General features: G+C 36.7%; 1 protein-coding gene across 50 annotated transcripts in view; it reads left to right on the top strand.

Moving 5' to 3' along the window:
- NRCAM (neuronal cell adhesion molecule) overlaps window positions 1–20872 on the top strand; it is a 155026-nt gene that overhangs the window by 74268 nt on the left and 59886 nt on the right. For 25 of the 50 annotated variants that reach the window (XM_065048692.1, XM_065048682.1, XM_065048677.1 and 22 more), the window contains 7 exons: window positions 9034–9223; window positions 11472–11489; window positions 13504–13609; window positions 16458–16654; window positions 17570–17692; window positions 18070–18240; window positions 18690–18746. In XM_065048692.1, the coding sequence (XP_064904764.1) occupies window positions 9118–9223; window positions 11472–11489; window positions 13504–13609; window positions 16458–16654; window positions 17570–17692; window positions 18070–18240; window positions 18690–18746 (778 nt within the window). In that variant the 5' untranslated portion in view covers window positions 9034–9117. The remainder of the gene's footprint in view (window positions 1–9033; window positions 9224–11471; window positions 11490–13503; window positions 13610–16457; window positions 16655–17569; window positions 17693–18069; window positions 18241–18689; window positions 18747–20872) is intronic. The other 25 variants (XM_065048695.1, XM_065048687.1, XM_065048684.1 and 22 more) reach the window with 4 other exon arrangements.

The raw sequence follows: 20872 nt of genomic DNA, 5'->3' as shown, positions 1-20872 counted from the left end.
AAAATCATGTTAATCCTTTAACATCAAAATAGCAGAGAAACTTTCCACATGTACATAAATGTGAAATGCATAAAAATAAGCCCTTCATTTGTATTTTTGAATTACCTTTCTTTTTTGGTCTTTGATAATGCAGATACAAGGAAATGACTGGGGAGGAGAGATTTAACAGAATGAGCTGCAATAGAGATTATAGAACAAATCTTAAGAGTTTTAATCAGGCCAAGTTCAGATGAAGCCAGTTGCAGATTTGGTTTAATAACGCCAGCAAAATGAGGGATTAACGCTAAAAATATGAATTTTAGTACTTTGTAACTGTTATTTGAAGTTGCTTGTATGTGTATTTAGACAGATGAGGTTTAGCAGTCAATGACCTTAAAACTGGTTGAAATCACATAGTTTGTTTAAAACAAGAAGGAAAATATAGTAATGGATGGACTGAACATGGTAGTTGTGGTTAACGGTACGCTCCAAGGGGGAATAATGACAGGTGAAATCTGGTTCATCTGAATGTCAGCTTTGCTTCCAGCAGTTTCATCCAAGGTGCTTTTCCTGCTCTGAACTAAAAACCTTTGCTTTTATGTCCATCTGGCAATAGAATTGACTGAAGCTAAAGCTGTATGAGGAGGAGGATACCCCTAATTTGTACTTCAGAGCGAGAGGTCGGGGTGGTGCCAGCATCACTGTGGTCTGTGCTGAATTCTGTCTATGTGCTGCAGATTTGCTGGAGTTTGCCTCACCATGAATCCGCGGTGGATCCACAATGTGTCTGCAGCCTTCAGGCCTCGATGCTTTTAAATATTCTCTGTTTCCTGCAACATTGCCTTTTCACCTTTCCCTTGTTTCTCCCCGTGCAATACTTGTAATGCTCTTGTATTCCTTATTTAAAGGTGAAATTTATGCTGCAATAATCTGTCACTGTGAATTCACTGTAGAAGGGAGCAGAGCTGTGGCAAATACTCATGTGCAAACCACTAGGCTGTTAAAAGGACTGCAGTTTTTCACCATCATTGTCCAGATTGTGGCTTTGAACACTGCTGGAAAATTGTTTGTTCTGTTTTCATGTTGAATACTTTCTCTACATCTGATTTTGTGTATATAAAATTTTAACATGTAATTCCATCCTTAGTGCCTTTAAATGTGTGCACAGTTTCTTTCCTTCTTGCCTTTCCCCTCCATCTAACAAAACCCAAAAAGTACTATATGTCTGCTATCTCCTCAATGCTATCACAGTGTTGTGCTTTAACAGTTGCCTGCCCCACTCCTTCACCCACTTTTCCCGTCAGTTCCAAGCTCAGAGAACCTCCTGCCCTGTCCTCTCTCTGGGTCCATCTGCCCCATGATGGAGGACTGACATGATTGTTTGAAGGCCAAAGGCCATGCATCCAGACTGCTCCATGCCCTACTCGTTGACAATGAGGGAAACCCTGGCAGAATATCCCCATGTGGTGGTGGTGAAGTTCCCTGTGTGAGCTCTTGAGGCAGACACCAGGTCTCCTTTGCTTTCTTAAGGGCCAAGCGAATAAGTCAGCTCTGAATGACAGTGACAGGCAGTCAGGTTGTGTCATTGTTCACTGTGCGGTGTTGCACGAACACAGTGCATGTTCTGTCAGGCCTTGCCCTGCTGTACACTCCCACTGAAAGCTTCCACAATGTCCACAAGGGCCTAAATATTCAAGGACCTGGAAACTCTACAGGTTAATATTAAAACAAACAAACAAAACAACCAACCAACCAAACACAACACACACGCACAAAAACCCAAAACCAAAACAACAACACCAACAAAAAAAAGAACAAACAAAGGCAGCAGGATTAAAAGGAAAAGTGCTTGAATGCCAACCTTCCTGGCTGCAGCAGGCAGGTTTTTTGAATGTGACAAAGCTAGCTAGTACTTTGGATGTTATTACACATTATTTGAGAGCGAGGGAGGACTAGAGATGCTCATACAGAGCAGTGATAAAGTCAGAAGATCTTAGAATTGGCAAGTTCTTTGAGACGGTCATTAGGGCGCTAGTCATCCCTGCACATATGGTCCTCTGTAGCATACCTGAGCGTGGTGACCTGACTATAAAATGTAGCACAATAGTGGTGAGATCCGCAAATAAGTTTTAAAGATTTTATTCATTTGCTTATTTCTGATATCATCTGTTGGGAGCGGTGGCAGCACAGACTAGTGTTGTTTAAAGCAGGGCCAAACCTAATTTGCACAGCTGTAATCATCATTAACAATATCAGCACTTTTAGCAACAAAAGTGGGGATATTTCCAAAGCATAGAAGTGTTTGTATCTGAGCTCTCTGTTCATTTGTTTTTAATGGTGGGCAGAGATTCCAAGCGAACAGATGTAATTGTAACTCCTTTAACAGAATTAATTAAAATTAAACCAGCAAACATGCTAACTTTTGTCTCTTTAATAGATGTTGCACATAGGTGGCCAGTCCCCAACCCCCATTTCCGAAAGATCTACCCAAGGCAGCTAGCTGGAGTTTGTACAGTTTGTTCCCTCAGCACTGTTTACCCTCCTTTGTTCATGTACTTGTTAGGGTTTTATTTCTGACAGAATGCCTTAGTCCTCAGTTTCTGGCACTGTCCCTATTCTGAGTGACCTCCTCCCTGGCATAACTATACTGGCATTTCATGCTAATATTGGTGGTTTCTGCTCTACTTCCCAAAGGGAGGAGTTTCTCTGAATCAGAATCTGCTCTTGTTCACAGTATGCTTTTCACAAGAGTATCTCCAGGATTGCAGGAATACTTCTGGACAGATCGTGCTTTTGGGGTTAGCTGTAGGGATGTAAAGAAGGTAATTAACCAGAGTAATGCAGAATTTATTACCTTCTGCTAAGCCACGGGTTAAAAAAAGTTAAAATAAAAAAAGGAGGAAAAAAAATCCCTTTCATCATATCTCCTGGGTAAAGACATTAACATTTCAGGGAGCATTTCAGCTGGGCATCCCTTTTGCATATTTACAAGGAACTAACTGTAGTCATTGAATTGGGAGTCTTCGCTCAGGATGATGGTGCATTTTCCTTCTGCCCACTCTGCAGTTTTTCCTTCTGGTTCTGTTTGCACAGTATGATATGACCGTAATAGCAGTCTGATGATTCACAGATATTTTTCTCATAAGCACTTTTTTGATCTATTGCAAAACCTTTCAGAGAGAAAGAGCTGGGCTACTTGAAAACCTTTGTCTTTTCGAAGCTCAGTCTGAATTAGATCTGAAAGTAGACTTGGTGAGCAACTAGATCATTTGCATGGTTCTAAAAATGTCAAAGTATAGCCTGAAGAGCTAGCCTAATGATACCATCATGTGGGCACCTGGTTTTAGCATTTACGTGCTATAAAAATGTGTTTTATTTCATTTGCTCTGAATTATTTCTAATTCACTGAGAAATATAATAATCAAACTGAATTATTTACTCTCCTTGATCACGAGATTTAGTGATGTACTTCAAGACAATGCATATCTGTCTAAACCTATGCAAGTCGGGTTTTTACTCCCTCCAGTGTAAACTCATAGTCTTCAGCAGACTTGCAAAGTTGTATTCAATTCAAGCACTTCGACCAAGTCTTTGAAAGTCAGCAAAGTATGCATACATGCATAAGATGAAGCATGTTTGCTCAGGCTCTAATGACTCTGAAGGACTATGGAAAAAATGGCACTAAACCGTTATTTTTATGCTCTACTCCATCTTCTGTTGTGAGATGGTGAAAAAGTCTGAATCCAGTCAAGAATTTAGGACACTATAAAGTAGCCAAGCAAGACTGAGATGTCTGAGTTTACATTTGCAATCCAAAAATGCTGCTCAGCTGCTGATTTGACTCTGGAGGCACCTAAATTTGCCAGGCTTACTAGGCTTACCTCTCTGTTGGGGGGCTATCCACGGCTTTGCTCTGCTATGTATGTAATCGCCCCAGCCAAAGCAGCTTATAATTTAATCTGAGGAGGATCTAGAAAGTAAGTGCTCCTCTGTTTAAATCCTCAGAAGGGCCAAATCCAGTATAGGTCCCCAGGGAATATGTAAACAAATGTAAAAGGACAGATGAGACTTGCTCCAGCCTTTCAAAAATCAACTCTAAGTGGCTGCTCTCAAGAGAAGGTGCAAGTCTGTGGATCATGACTGAATTTATGGGCTTATCTGCAGCCCTGAATTAGACATTTGAACTCCATGCTTAGTTGGTTTTATTACCCTGCATTTTTGGGTGCTCCTAAGACATGGCACATGTACTTATAGAGCAGGCAGTTGAAATAAGACTTTGCTATGTGGAATTTTTAAGGACCTACATGTTTGCTTTTTTAGCTGTATCCCAGTGTTCATAGTGATTTACCAATGAGCTGCAGTTAGCAGGTAGAAAATTTTATAGCGTTCAGGGAAGAACAACACTAAGGACGCCAAAAAGAAAAAGGCAAAAATATTTGAAGAAAATAAAACTAAACACACATACACACAAACAAACAAAACACAGAACAAACAAAAACCAGACACACACAAAGCAAGCAAACAAACACAAAACACGACAAAACAACACAACAATCAAACAAACAAACCCACAACCACACACACACCAAAAACCCCAAAACAAAACAAACAAAAAACAACCAACCAAACAAACCAATCCACACAAACCCCCCCGGCAACAAGTAAACAAGACAAGATCTAAATTGCCTATGCCTTGTCAATGTGGAAAAGATCAAAGCTAACCTGGAACCTGTTGTCTCCCATTCAATGGATGAGCAGCTGCTGGAGGGAGGATGTCTTACTGAATTACCCCAACAGACATCATATCTTCACTTATACTGCCAACCTGCCCTAATAAACCATTGTTAAATGACTGGTCTGGTGTTGGCTGTGCTTATGTAGACCCAGAGCATTCGTGTCTTTGTAGGACCCTGCTCAGTCCTGGCTGGGCCAGAGGAGTCACCCTTTTGCAAGACTGCATCAGCTAGTGTGTAGCAGGTGGGCAGGTACCAGTGCGGTTCACTAGCGATGCAAAATGGGTGGATAATGAAGCCGGTTTGTTGCTGTTTCAGTAGTTGATACTGAAGTTACACTGGAAGCAACTGGATCTCTTTGTGCTGCAGCTGAGCAGATGCACAGCCAGGACTGATACTTGTGTGAAAGAGTTTCTGTTCTTGTGGCAGATGTGTTGGCTGTTGCCATGAAGGAGTCAAGCAGACAGATATTTGGTTTATTCTAATTGGACCGAGTCTTAAGAACAGAAACAGGATTAGCACTGTTTTGTGAGCTACTTCACAATCATTTTATTTTCTTCCCATTAATTTTTCATTAGGAGTAACATGATCAATTAGAACAAAAAGTTTAATGCATCATGTTAGGATGCAGAGCTTTTTCAGTACCCATTAATAGATGTGAAATAATATGTGTCAAAGATACATATTTTTAGTCAGCAGGTCTAGGTGCAATGAGTCTACCTGTGAGTTCGAGGGGAGCCAGTGGGGGAGATTTCTGGTTTACAGGTTTTCATTTTCAGTACATTCCTTCCAACTGGAAGAAAGCTGGTGTTCTGCCCAGTTTCAGAGTAGACAAGCAGATTGAGCAGGGTAAATATAGCCTGATATAAATCACAGTGAACATATGGAAAAAGCTGATTGGGGAGTCAGCTGATAGGGAATTAAAGGCCATGGGTAAAATTAATTCTACTCAACATAGTTTTATGGAAAGTAGGGCTTGTAAAACAAATGATTGACAAAAACTTGATTTTATTCTTTTAATATTAGATAAAATTACAAGTTCGATAAGATGATGGTGTCAATGTAATAGACTTTGAAAAGCATTTGACTTACTACCATGTGAAACCAATTAATAAAAACATAAAATTGGCGGTATAATGAAACATACCAGACTTAAATGAATATCAAACCAGCTAGCAGGTCTTATTATAGGATTGTCAATAAAGCAGCTTTAAGGACTAAGTCTTTGTCCTGTACTGTTCTCGTGAGGAGCAATGTAATGCATTCATATTTACCTTGACTCCTGTTTGCTACACCATATCTTCAAACTTTAGTCCATATTTTTAGTCACAATTAACACCTCAGAAAGAACAGAAGATAGAACAAGTGACATTTTGTTATGTACAGAAGAGGTATGTAGGTATAGAGAATCATATTTTTTACAAATCAGTGAAGACTCTTGAAGGAGCTGTGAAATTGTGTATTTTCCTATGAAAAGGGTAGGACAAAGTGTCTGAGTTATGAGAGATCTTAATAAATTGTCTGGAGGAAAAGATAATCTGCCATATAAATATTTCAAGTTTTGAAACTGAAGCCTTTACATGGATCTGCACTTAGAGGCCTGGCCTTATTTTGTAGCAGATAATATTATGGCAAAGCAATGTTTAGTTCTACTCATCAGTTGTTGTATTCATGCTAAATTATGTCAGATTTAATCTTGAGTATATTCAACAAGAGCACCCGGTTGTGCTGACAAACCTTAAATCATTTTCAGTTAAATATGTTCTATCACAAATCATTTGGGCACATTGCCTCTCTGAAGAATGACAAAGTCAGCATGCAAGCTCAGCTTTATAATTTCTGCTGCCTGTTGAATTTCCACATTATATCCAAACATCCCAGCAGCAGACTCAATAGTTATCCTACTGGACCATTTCAGTAGCAGAGGTAGGCAATATGAGGCATTTTCTCAAGGGTATTACTTTCACAATAATTTTAATTGCACATGCCTGATTCACCCCTGCTTGTGTATTCATTTGTACTTGTTCAAAGGGAACACAATTTAATTTTAAAATACTCTCAAATTACTGAAGTACTCATTTTACGTGGTGAAAGAACAAGACAATAAACTGGATAATCAGGTTCTCAGAGTTTTGTAAGGAAAGCTGAAATTTTGCTTGAAGAAGAAACAGTAAAAGTCAAAATTCACTTGCAGAATACTGCAAAGTACGTCTTCAAAATCCTGGGTCAAACACACTGTACAGAGAAGGCACCTTGCTAATTGCAGTGATGCTGTAATACAGAGATGACATAAAGATCAGGAGAACAGTGTGTGAGAACCTCGTTTAGCTGGAGAAGAGTAGGCAGCTGTAGTTGATGGAACAAAATCAGCTCTTCTGGAGAGCACTCCATGGTGGGAAACACACTAGAGTGCTCTCAGGCACTCTCAGGAGAAGCCTTTATCCTTCCCCTTACTTCAGAGGGAGTGTATGAAACTATATGTGCCAAAAGTGGGAGAGAAATAACACTTCCCCAGCTAAACTCCCAGTGTTTAAGGTGCTCATTTAAAATGTAGGAAAGTTCAGTTTATTTTTCTAAGAAAGTCTGAATACCTGTCATGCTTCCCTGCTGTATGCATCAACCACTTTCTGGGTATTTTGGGTGAGGCTTGCCACTCTGTCTGCCTTTGCAGTTCCAATTTGTATAAAATGATTGTGCAAAGTCTAGAACTCAGCTGTTCTCTCTTCTGATGAGTTTTGTAATCTTTCTGATCTGCTGTGACAAATACTTAGTTTTTTCTTTATGGTATGCAGTAGTGTAGCTACTTTTGAATGCGAATAAGCAATTTGCGCTCTCACATGGAACCCCAGTCAGCAGTTCCCAAGAGCTCCAAGGAGCAGTACGTCTCTAGGAGTTTAACCTGCTGGGATATTTGGATTTTGAAATAAACATTTGTGTTATAGTGACAGTAAGAATCAGGGAATTTGATATGCTAGGTTAGGATGAGATGCTGAGCTCTACACCTCAGTTCTGGTTTCCAGTTCTAGTTCCAGTATACAAAGAGAAAGACCATTTACAGCAGCAGTTAAGGGACATAATTTCTTCTGTAACCTGAAGATTGATGGAAATTCTTAGCACAGACCAGTTTAAGTATCTTCAGGAAGCACAAATATTTCTTTATTTAACATTTGTAAGGGATCTGCTTATTTTCAACTTCAACTCCTTGTGGACTTGATAACATTGTGTTTCACATGGGTAGGCATAGCTGAAGAAGTGCTCTCTTCCAGGGAAATTAATGCTGATTGCTGTGAATTTTCTGATCACTCTAGCACCTGAGAAGTACTTTCTTGGCTGATGTCCATTTACTGAGAGTGCATTGTGTAAGCACTATTTGGATTTTTAAGACTGTATTCTTATAGCTCTTTCTACATCACCGGTGATGATGATGGGACTCCAATGAGCTAGTTTTTACTCTTTCAGTTTTCTTCTCAGTTAGAGCTTGGCCCTCAATGCAGTAAAATGAGGGAGCCAGAATCATTCTGCCATGGTTAATATGATTTCTTATGTTTGCTTGAGGGGGAAAATCTAACACATTTCAAAGAACAGATTTTCCTTAAGTTTAATTTCTGCCACCTCTTCACATAGGAAAGCAGGAGAAGAGAGTTTGGTAGTATGCTGCCAGTTAATTAGATTTTGGATGTTCAGACTATAAATGACAAAGTATTTTGATGTTATGTATTTTGACTAGAATCAGAAATCCAGGAACAGGAGCCTAGGTTCCTATACAGTACATAAGCTAGCACCTCAGCATGGCAATCCATGAAGTCTTTTATGTTCAGTGCACAGCTGTCTGCTAGAAACAGTTCCAAAGCAAGGAAAAGCTAAGAAACCTAACTCAAAGCTGTAAGAAGATCCCGTGGTTTACTTAGCAAATTTTTGCAAATGTTTTCATTGGGGTAAATGCCTAAAATAATTCTTTCCAAGAATTGTGTGAGGTGTTTGAAAGAGAGACTAGGTGGGCATTCAGTGTCCTAAATCTGCTTCAGAGAACTATTATCTTTAGTGTATGCTGTTTTTTAACTAGCTGGACTGATGCTTTATCCTTCTTAGGAGAGGCATTTGTATTTTCATTCAACGAGGTTCTAGGATTTGTTCACTAGTTTCCTTAGGAAAGTGTTATGATACAGGTGTCCTAAGGACTTCTGAATCTCTGCTTGCGTTTCATTAAAGCACATGGTGTGACTGTTATCCCTGAAGACAATGTGTAGACTGCTAGTATTTCATAATATTATTAAGCTCTATAGTATTTACATATCGTTGTTGTCTTATTTTTATTTACCAGGTTTCTTGTCTGTATTTACATAACTATTCCAAACCTACCTAGTCTGATGAAGCTGAACTTCATTCTTCAAGTGTGATTTACTCAATGCAGCCTAAAATCATGATGAAAAAGAAGAGTGTATCTGCAAGCAAAGCTTCCTTGGTCCTCTTTCTGTGCCAAATGATTTCTGCATTGGATGTACCTCTTGACTGTAAGTATTAACCTGCTAAAGAAGTGCAGAATAATGGAAGGTTAGTTAAATAATTTCTGTATAGGGAGATGAAGATAACTCCAACAGGGAGCTAAATATGGAGCGTATTTGCTCACTTCAGTCAGGACATTGTGATTATGAATATTTACACTAATTTACTGAAGATTTTTAAAAACTCTGCATATAAAATAACTTACATTGTTCACTTTAGAAGGGTTAACATAGGATTCTCATGGATACTCACACTTTGGTGTGCCTTTATTGAACACTTTTTTTGTTAAATATGTATTTCATACAAGAGATATCCAGGAGCTGATATGAGATCTAGTAAAAGATTCAAATACCTAAAGTTCAGACACTGGAATCATCTTACTTTTTGACCCAGAGACTAAATTATGTTCTTAGATTTCCTAAGTAGTGCCTGAAAACAGTTAAGTACCTAACTTCAAGTTAAAGAATGTGTGCTGAGCTGGGAACTCTAGCATTAACCAGTGAGGAAACATCTGGAAGAGGGGAAATCCCAAAGTCTCTGAAGTTCTTGTCTAAGATAAGACTCTGATAGTGGGGAACCCTGGATGTAGTCCCCCACGCTGAAAAGGACGCAATGGTAGGTGCCTTTTTTAGAGCTCTAGTAGCTAATTTTATGAAATTATTCATGCTTTGGGTTGTTATTTTCTTCTTAAGATAAGCCAGATCACATTTTCAGAATTCACTGAACCATGTTGCACCTCACAGTGACTATTCATTTGTTAAACTAATTACCAGAGAAGAGAACATTAGAACTGGTGTTAAATTAATGGATTAATAAATCACTAAATTTGCCTATGATTCTAATCCGCATGGTGTTCTTTACCCCCTTGTTTTTTATACCTTCCTACCTTCCATAAATGCATGTTTTTCTTTAATAATCATTGACCTAAATTGCAACTGCTTTGGTGATTTTTTTCCCCATGATTATTTACAAGCCTCTCAAACCAATGACCTGTATTTCTGTAACAAGATCAATATATCTAAATTACGTCAGACTTGCTGTGCTGCGAATGCCTTTAGCGCAATAAACTGTGATTTAAAGAAGGCTTAAAAGTTGGATAAATCACAGTCTTATTTTCTAAACTTAATTTTTCTCCCTAAATATTTTTGCAGGCTAGAAAAAGTGTTTTAAACCCACCATGTAGTTTAGAAACAAATGTAAATTACGCACCACTCTAATAGCTTTTGTATAGAGCAACACTTCAGGTTAAATTAACCAGAAATGTATCAATAGACAAAAATGAGTAGCCCTTTTAGCTGTATCCTGTTAACTCTTAATTAACATGTCCCCTACTACATAATGTTTAATATCTTTGTTAGGTCTGGTAAATTCAAATACTTGAATTTTTAGCCAAAAATCATGTTAACCAAAATTACATCTATAACTATGTTATTGCTTTCATAAATAATGGTTAGAATGGCTCTGGGAGAGTACCACAAGGGAAGGACTCGTATTTTCTGCGGGTCTTCCCTGCATACCCACCACACAGACCTGATGGTGAGAACATACTTAATTAGTTGAACCTTTAGATTTCATCAGGTTAGCAGTTCCTATGCTCATCAGTGTCTCAAAGTAGGTAAGGAATGACTGGCAATGTAGCTGACCCAAAGCAGTTTGACTTGCTCTAAAACATTATGGATGAGGAGACATTTATGCAAAATATCTGAAGTAATCAATAAAGATAAGACAGCTGAGATTTTTTTGTTTGTTTGTTTACTTATTTTTCAAACATGTTGGTTGAATAGAAGTAGGTGCTTTTGTCTTTGTAAGAGTGATTTTAGCCTGAAGCATTCTCTTTGTTCTTCCATATGATCATATGGGTGGATTGATTTTGACTTCAGCATGAGGGCAGTGCACTCCATTAATTCTGATTTGCTGTCTCCTCAGTATCAGTGTTTTGTGTCTTTGCAAGGCTAAAATCACATACCACGGTTGCCCTTAAAAAGTCAACACTTCAGAAAAGTTTCTTATACCATGAACTTTGAGATAAATGTAGAAATATCTTACCTAATGGAAATTGTGTCTGGAATTTCAGGCATTGCTGCATGGGCTACAGTGCTAAATGTTTTAAATGTTTTCTTTTTAATGGTGACCAGTGTACTTGTCAGAGATACTTATCTTCCCTCTCAAAAATGTTCATTTTCTTTTAACTAACAAATGTTTCTCTTTAATCTCCATTTGTCCATTCAACTGCTGATTCTGATGGGGGAATAAAAGCAAAACTTCTAGAAGAATGTAAGTTGCTGTCCACAGAAACCAGGCTGTGTGCTGCTCAAAATTAATACTGATTGTGTTGTGAATTGAATTTGCAGTCCAAACGTGTGATTCTGACATTTTGTTGATAATTTGGTTTGCTGTAGCTAGATGTTTTGTGCATGCAGTGTTCAGAAAATAATACCGTACATACATCAGTGTTCTGATATTTCGAACAAATTAATGTGTGATTTTTTGATTGTGTGATTTTTTTTTTATTGTGTGCTGTCTGAACATTAAAATCCTTATTTAATACAGGCATGAACGATGTTTTACTACTACTTTCAGGAGTAAATATATCTGATTTAAAAAAATTGATTGGAATGTATGTACTTACATACTATTTTACATGTGTAAGTGAGAGAGACTTTTATATCCTTAAAAAACAGTGGATACAGTTATTTAAGTAGACCTCATCTTTCATGGGATCTCCTGACACAGTTCTAGTGTCATGGTTAATTTAATAAGTTTAAGGGCAGTGCGTAAGACAGAAGTGGAAACTTCAGGTCCTTGATGTTCATCAGATGGAATATCCCGTATGTGGGGCAGTGTTTGTGTTGTGTACTGTTTCAGAGGGTGCTTGCTTTTCCCAAGCAGGCATCTGACATGTACAGACCCCAAGAACTGCCTCTGAGAAGGAAAATAATTGTCTTCAAAGTGCTACTCTAAGGAATACACAGAAAGTCATCATCATCATGTGAAAATGTAGCTTTTCCCTTTTAAGCAGTCTGCTCTCTGCAGTGAGGAATAAATCCAGCTCTGAATGGCCTGTTCTGCTTAGCTGCTATATTTCATTATGATTCCATGATCTGATTTTTTTTCCGGCTATTTCTTGTGGGTAGGGCTTTACAGATGGCTACCTCTTTCTGTGCAGCAGAGTACTTAGTGTATAATGGTAGGGAAGACTTAAAATAAAAACCTCAGTCTTACCATTGCAACTGAATAGAGTGAGAGCTAACTGTAATGACTGAAATATTTTGCTAAAGTGGCTATAAATGACCCCAAAATGGTAGTAAAGTGTATTGCTGGACAGAAAAGTTACAACATTTAGACAGTGATGTTTATGAGCATGTTATTAAACTGGTTCCTAAAATGTGAACTGTGAATATTAAACTGTTCACTAAAATGTGAACAGGTGAAGAATGGTGAGGAAGATACCTTTCTCACTATCTTAAGATAAAGAGAAAATTGTTAGTGCAAAAATGGGTATAGATAATGGTAACAGATTATTAATTTCATTAAATAGGTAGGCACCAACTACTTTGTCAGGTGAATAAATTCTATATTGTGCTACCCATTCTAGAGTACCTGATAAATCATAAATGTTAAATGTTTATTTCTCCTGGAGCAATTCACAGGATTGACTGTATTTTTGTTGGGTTTTTTTAAGGAGAATCCGTACTGGGCTTTTCCTACATGTTCACTGTATTTGGAAAATAGCTACTATTTTTATCATTTTTTACAGACTCTTTTATTTCTAACACATTTTTTTACTCCTGAAAAGTAGCTCCTAAAAATGCTTTGTAGATTAATTCAATACGTTGAGCACAATAAATGTGTGAAAAGTTTATATCCCTAGAGAATCTGGAAATACGTAAAATGTTTAGAAATAGAAAGCAATATATTTTTTTCCTTCAATGTGGTAAAAAACATTTTTTGTGGGTATATGTCTCACAGCTTTATTCAAAATATGTTGGATTTAGAATTCAAGTGTCCTTTGAACTCTGATGTATAGAAATTATATCCATTAAACTTTTTGGCCAAGATCTTCATCCACTGTAAACTGGCATAGCTCTTTTGGAAGTTGGCGTAGTGACACTGTTTTACAACAGTAGAGGGCTTCAGCCTTTGAATACAGAGGATAATTTAATCCCACTCTCCTGTCAATGGTTTGGTTGCCTGTTGCAATTCTGCTTTCTCTGCTTACAAGACTGTCTTGCTGATACCTGGAAAATATTGTTAAATTCCTCTCTGTTTCTTATATTCCATAATGAAGTGTCGCAACCTCCTACAATAACTCAGCAATCTCCAAAAGATTACATTGTTGACCCTCGAGAGAATATTGTAATACAATGTGAAGCAAAAGGAAAACCACCTCCTAGGTTAGTAGCAATTTTGTTTTGCTTTTATTGGCCTAACAGCATAAGAAATCTAAGAGATAATAATGTAACTTTTGCAAACTAACAGGTATATGCATATGCATGTGCTTGCACACGCAGAAACATGCAGGTGCTCTACCTTTGTAATTTAGCAGCTGACAGTGTCGTAAATCTGACTCTTCTCGTCCTTGACATTGAAACTTTACTGTAGTCATCAAGTAACTATTATTTTTTTCTCCTTAAAGTTCTGACAATAAAATAATACTCAGTTATTACAGGAGCAGATAGATAAATGCCCATGGAAAGCACTAAGAGGCATGCCATACTATGAACTGGACCACATCCAGCTTTAGGCATAGTGTCTAAGAAGGATGGACATTGAATAAATTTATAGTAACGTTAATAAACTCATATTTAAGTTTTTAAAAATAATTTCATTTTATGAGGCTCATGTTGAAATACATATGCATTTTCTGTAATATGTATCAGTTTTAATAAGCAGTAGCCTTGATTTACCCAGTGTATTTAGTAGCCTTAAGTTTTGCGTTTGGCAGAAATGGTAACACTGCGTATAGATCAGATTCCTGATCATCTTCCATTTTAAGGCCCTGTTTCAGTCTCTTGAAATATTTGAAAATACTAATTTCAAGATAGCGAGTACCTGCACTGGAAATAGCAGTAGCTGTGCTGTCTTCTGGTATTGCTGGTAGCTGCTTCTCATTTCAGAGACTATAAAGAGAAACGTGCATCTCTGTTCTCAGTAGTGGTGTGCCACAACTTCAGCAAGGTCAGTCTGTAATTGCCCATTCAGACAGACACAGAGCTCATTAAATGTACTTCTTCTGAATAACCAGGGTTTTTTAAACCTTACTCCTTCTGGTTGCCTTGGAGTCATGGTCATTATCATGCTGGGCAACTGAATGGAGAAGAGGGGAGATTATCTGTGATGCTGCCACCCTTTCTAATGTTAAGTTAATGGTAAGAGTGCCATAAAACTGCTGTGTTTACCAGCATTTTAATTTAGCAGGCACAGTGCCATTCTCAAGAGTCTGGGTGTTGACCTGGAGGATCAGTTGATTAGTGTGCACTTTGGGACAACTGTACTGCTTCTGCAGAAGTTTCTCTTGAGGGCCTTTTTTGGGTTGGATTTACCTGAGAAACTGAGGGCACTGGCCCTGAGAATAACGTATCTGAATCATGTGCCAGGTTCTCTGCTGTGCAGCCTCATCTTTCCCGTCAAATCTGTTTCACTTTGTTCCTCTGGTACAGAGGAAGTGACAGGATTTAACTGCAGAATTTCCTCATTAATTTTATTAACTTGTGCTTAGTTTTGCTAATTTTTAAAGATACAACATCCAAATTATTTACTTCAATAATTAGCCTGGTCCATCAGTCTTGGTGACCTGCAGATGCATATTGGAACTCGAGCTGCTTCAAAGCTCTGAAGTTGAAGATGAACTTTCTCAGTTTGAGTTGTTTGTTAAAAACAGGGTAATTTCTTATTGGTTAGAGCAGCTGACATAAGGGTTTATGGATGTGCTGCTGCCTGTACTTTGAGACACAAAGATTCTGACTTTCATGTCGCTCAAATTCAGTTTTTTGTACCGCATTTGCCACCTCTTATTTGAAGCTGCATTACAGTTCCCTGTATCCTTTGGTGTTATTGGTAGTAGAAGGTTACAGGAACCCCATGTTCTACAGCTTCACCCCCAAGGTTGTCAGAAACAGGGTGACTGTTGATTCACCCACTGTGCACACTGGTTCCCAAACAACACCGCAGTGTGGTGCGGTGCTGCTGGGCATGTCCACTTCTTCTGCTCTCCCCCACCACATAGTGCAAATAGCGTGTCCAGTCTTGCCCTTCTACTGCGGAAGGTCACACACAATTTGAGTCACTTAAAATTTGAGCTTTTCTAGTAGCTTGAAGCATTATAAACTGTAAGTATAAATAGTGTTTGTGTTTGGGGTTATGAAGGTGAAGTGTAACAAGCGGGGTAACTGCTGCTCACAGTGTTTGAACCTGTGAGTGCTCAGCACTTCACAGGCGTTGGTCTTGCTCTCTGTAACTATAGTGTTGGCCTTTAACAAAGCATAAGTGAGAACTTGGTGTTTACAGTAGTATAAGTCTCTACAAATCTCTGCTTTTTTTACTTTATTTTATGAGTTCTAATAGGCTTCATTTTGAGTGACTACTTTTCAAAACACCTCTTGCTTTGCGTAACACCAGTATAAGTATGCTAGATTAATTATGGCCTATCAGACTGCAAAATTTCATTTAAAGAATCGTGGCGGCTTGCGTTAGAGTAGTGAAAAGAAATCAAACTCGCCACACAGTCTTTAATTCACTTGCATAACTTCAAAATGGCCAAACCAATTAAAAGAAATGGTCTCCTGCTGGGACCTGAGATGACACATTTCAGCCCAGAGCAAGATTTTAAAGGCAGGTTTATAAACCCTTTCAACAATGGGTTTTATAATGGAAATGCTAATGCAGATTTAGCAATATCAGTTCTTGCAGATGTTGCTGTATCATCTTTAGTAGAAAGAAAATCAGTTCTTTTCCATATATGATTAACTACAGAATCTTTTATTATTATTTTTTTTAATATTGAGTTTGAAATGGTTCCTCGTAACAAATTCAGCTAAGCCTTTTATATTAAAGTATTGCCAGATTTCTTATATTAAAAAGTGCTCCATTGCTTTATTAGATAATATTGTTTGAGAACGAGTCTTATTTGCTAAAGAAAAAATACCATGTGTTATTGAAAACTACTTTTTTCTTCTTTCTTTCCATACAGTCTCCAAAAAGCAACTGAAAAAGAGAGTTTTCTTTTTGTTTTTATTATTTTAGCTTCTCCTGGACACGCAACGGAACTCATTTTGATATAGATAAAGATGCACAGGTAACAATGAAACCGAATTCAGGGACCCTTGTCATAAATATTATGAATGGTGGGAAGGCAGAAGCCTATGAAGGAGTTTACCAGTGTACAGCAAGGAATGAACGAGGAGCAGCCATTTCCAACAATATTGTTATAAGGCCTTCTAGTAAGTGAAGCTCTTAATGTTCATAAAATGTGAAGCACTTCAAGTTTGCTTATTTTCTTCCGAATGTTTTGCCTTTTTTTTCCTGTCTTAAAAATTTAATCATCAAAGTGATCATGTTAAAAGGTATTGTATAATTCCTGATAGCCAGATTCAATAATGAATTGCATGTTCTCTCCAATATTCCGTAGAAAATTAAATAACCAAAATGCTTTCCTGATTTTTTTTGGTACTTCTAGACGACCTATCACATTTAAAATTGGGTTGTATATATATGACACTACAATTAGAATAAAATGTTTACATCCTTAATGCACATAATTGATGAAGACAATTTTTATTCTTTCTCTGTATTCCATAGGTTTTATAATAGCTTTAATACAGAACAGATTGGCATCAAAAAGAAGATAAAGCAAAATCTGTTGATTAATGATAGACTGTTTATATAATTTTTAATGTGATTTTTTTCTTAAATCAGTTTTTCAATGTTCTCAGCTTAAAAAGTGTTGCTCTCACATGTTTTAATAAAGCTGTATGTGTATATTACTGTTTCAGGAAGGTCTACCTGTTTTCTAATCTACTGCATCACTTTTTTTTTTCTTTTTTTTTGGCATTATCATAGTTAAAACTTTGCAAGATATTTTTATAAAACCTCTAGCGAGTAGCCAAAATAATTTTAATCAGTTGATTATACTTTCAGCAAATAACTGCTGTAAAAATGTTTAAAGAAAAACTATGTTTCTCTCAAGAAAGCATTAAAGAGAACAAAAGTTAGATCTTTAGTAATCATGATAGAGCTTAACATTTTTGTGCATGTAGTTCTTCTGGGTTTTTTTAATATCATGTGTATTTCTTTCTTAAATTCTAGAATTTTTGTCAATGCATAGTTTGTCTGTGTGTTAAAATTAATTTCTATAGGATCCCCTTTGTGGACAAAAGAAAGACTAGAACCAAATCATGTTCGAGAAGGTGATTCACTAGTTCTGCACTGCAGACCTCCTGTTGGCTTACCACCACCTATAATATTTTGGATGGATAATGGTGAGTTTGTTTTTTATGCAGAATTAGTTTACTTTATGCAGTTTTTCTATACAGTTGATCATTGCTTACCAAGACAACAGATGGTGGAGTTTTCCTCTAAGTTAAAATTAAAAGAATTTTCATTTCTGTAGAAACGAAGAAAAAGCAGACATGCAGCCCAAAAGCATGAAGCCAAAAGCAGCCAGAGATCTTCATGTAAATCGTAGATTAACACAGTGGAGAAGAACAGGAAGACAAAGGAGCTTGAGAGGAAATGTAGAAAGGTCTATATATTTACAAACCCACAAACAGCATAACTGAACGATTGTGGAATCTGCAGATCATAATAAAGGAGTGTGTACTATAATTGAGATAAATGTGTTCTTGTTTTCCTGTAGCTTTCCAAAGGCTGCCTCAGAGTGAAAGAGTTTCCCAAGGTCTAAATGGAGACCTTTATTTTTCTAATGTGCAACCAGAAGATACCCGGGAGGACTATATCTGCTATGCAAGATTTAATCATACGCAAACTATACAGCAGAAACAACCCATTTCTGTAAAAGTCTTTTCAAGTAGGTATTGCATTACCTAATTACATACTTACATAGTGTTTATCCAAAATTCTCAAGTTATTTGCCAAAGCAGTTGTACGCAAGGGAATTTTGTAATTTTAATTCTGAATAAGAAATTACATTACTGTATAAACTTAAGATGTGATCTCCAATATTCCTCATATATAATTCCTTTTAAAAGCTGTCATTTTTTCCCTTTATCAGGCTTTATCTTTTGAAAAAAAGCTTTGTATGATGTGAAATACTGAAAAAATGCCATGGAAAAAAATAATAGTTTTCACATGGTTTTCATGTGCAAGAATATAAAGTTACTATGATTATTGTAACTATTGAAACAAATTAATCAATCATTTGATTAACTCACTGCAGCCATATCATCACCTTTTGATTCCCAGTACTTTTATTTCTCCCTCTTGTATGCATTCTTCATGATATTCTGTTTATTTCAGTGGATTCATTGAATGACACTATAGCTGCTAATTTGAGTGACACTGATATTTATGGTGGTGAGTTACACTGGTCCCCACTGATACTCCCTGTTTCACAGTAGCATTTAGTTAACTAACTTCACCTCCATGGCTATTTAACCTTTTTGCTCCCTTTTCAGTTTCTACTAAGGTATCTATTAGTGCTGGTGATAATACATGCTTTAGAAAGGGACTGCACAGTGTGATCCTTGCAAATATTTAGTGTTTCAATGTTATCATAACATCTGGCTCATAAAATTACAAATTCTCATAAAGAATTAGTCCCTTCACACTGGGGCAGATTTTTAAAATTGTCTGATTGCTTCTATAATGTGTTGCTTTTTAATATGATATATATATATTATGTATCATATATTTTAATATATATGTGATATATTATTATGATATGCTCATTATCACTGGGACTATTCAATATCACATGCTGAATAATACATAACAACAATTAAGCATTTAACAGATGCACTTCACATTTAACAGTTTATTGAATGTACCATTCGTTTTTAACATATTTCCTAAGTGTAAAATCTAAACACTTTAATGCTGTCTGTATAAATAACTATGTAGGGGAAAGATGAGTTTTGTTTGTCTCATGTTTAAGGTGATCTTTACATTATTCTATGTTAAGTGGTCTTTTGTATGTTGTGAATTAAATTCTTCCAAACAGGTATGTGTGTTTAGCCAGGCTGACTTTGGAGCAACGCTGATACCATAATACTTGAGGTTCTAGACTCTCCACTTGATTAAAAAATACATTCTATTTCTTTTATTTTTGTCTTTTTCCACGTCACATGAGGCTTTGTACATATTAAACCATAACTTACAGGAATCTAAAATAAAACAAGGGCAGAGAACATTTAATTTTCTGCATAAAAATGTCATTCAAGAACAAACAAGAAATATGTATCTGAACACAGAATGATATATTATCTGTCATTAGCAAGGAAAACATCATTCGGTTGGCTCACAACTCAGAAATACCAAAGGTGATTCTCCTGAATTTTCATAGGTTTGTAAAATGAGTCAGTGCTCCTTAGCAGTGCTAAAACTGAGTAGACTAGTTATTGCCTATGATATTTAACTGCGTTCTTCACTCTGGATCACCTTTTCTCCCAACTTGAAGTTGTTTGTGTACTAGTTTTTAAGGAATTAATAACACATACTGTATTAAAATTAAGTGTTCTATTTATTTTAATCTATCAGTAAATCCTGTACCCTAATAAGCAAGAGTTTATTATGTTTCCACTCACATTTAAAAAAAATATAATAATTTACTGTAATGATTCAGACTGCTACTGTACTTGAGAGCAATTTAATCCTATATTCTAAAACTGCTATAAAAGAACGTTAGAGTATTTACAGAAAACACTCCACTCTGTTATTACAGAAAGCACTTTTATTGTGATTTCCATGAAGGCACATGAAATAACATAATACTTCAAAAGCCAACAGAGTATAATGTCAAAAATGGGTCTTATATTTATAGGTCTCTGTTTACTGTGGTTACTTCTTGTGGGTTAATCAATGGTTCTTTATTACCAGACTGGGGAACAGCTTTAATTAAAGTTAAATATATAGTAAAAAGAGGATATAAGGCTTAGCTTCTGAAAAGATGCCTCATGTTGTCTAGGAAATATTGAACAAAGCATATTGCAAAGAGTACTTTTTTTCCCCTTGCTTTATGTTTCTGAATACAATAAATTTGCCTTATTTTTGGTTTGATGGAAGCCCAGAAATCTTTGTTATAACTTTCAGTCTTGCACTACCACTCACATCAGTCACCTCTTACTCCTTGCAGTAGTTCTGCTGAAGTGAAGAGGGACTGCTTAGGATCAAGCCTCAGCATTCATCCATCAGGCTGCATAGTTCCTTGTGTAAAAACTATGTATCAATTGCTCCTGTCTTTAATAATAACGTTTTTCATGTGTTTGTGTGTGTATGTGTGTTCAAAATCATAGCATTTAACAGGTTGAGATATGCTATGCCTGTCAAAAACCTCATTTGTTGAGCTGTGTATTTGTGTAACACAATAATTTTTGATTAAATGGCCAATGTGGAGCAAAATCTCTGTCCAAAATGTGAGAATGGATGTATGCATTTGATCACTATTAAAATAAAATTTAGAAGTTATTTTTTTCTTGTTCCAG

Source organism: Columba livia, chromosome 1 (genome assembly GCF_036013475.1).
Source record: "Columba livia isolate bColLiv1 breed racing homer chromosome 1, bColLiv1.pat.W.v2, whole genome shotgun sequence".
In the NCBI taxonomy this organism is placed as follows: Eukaryota; Metazoa; Chordata; class Aves; order Columbiformes; family Columbidae; genus Columba; species Columba livia.
The sequence above is the reverse complement of the archived record's forward strand: the minus strand, read 5'-3'. Positions and strand labels throughout refer to the sequence as shown.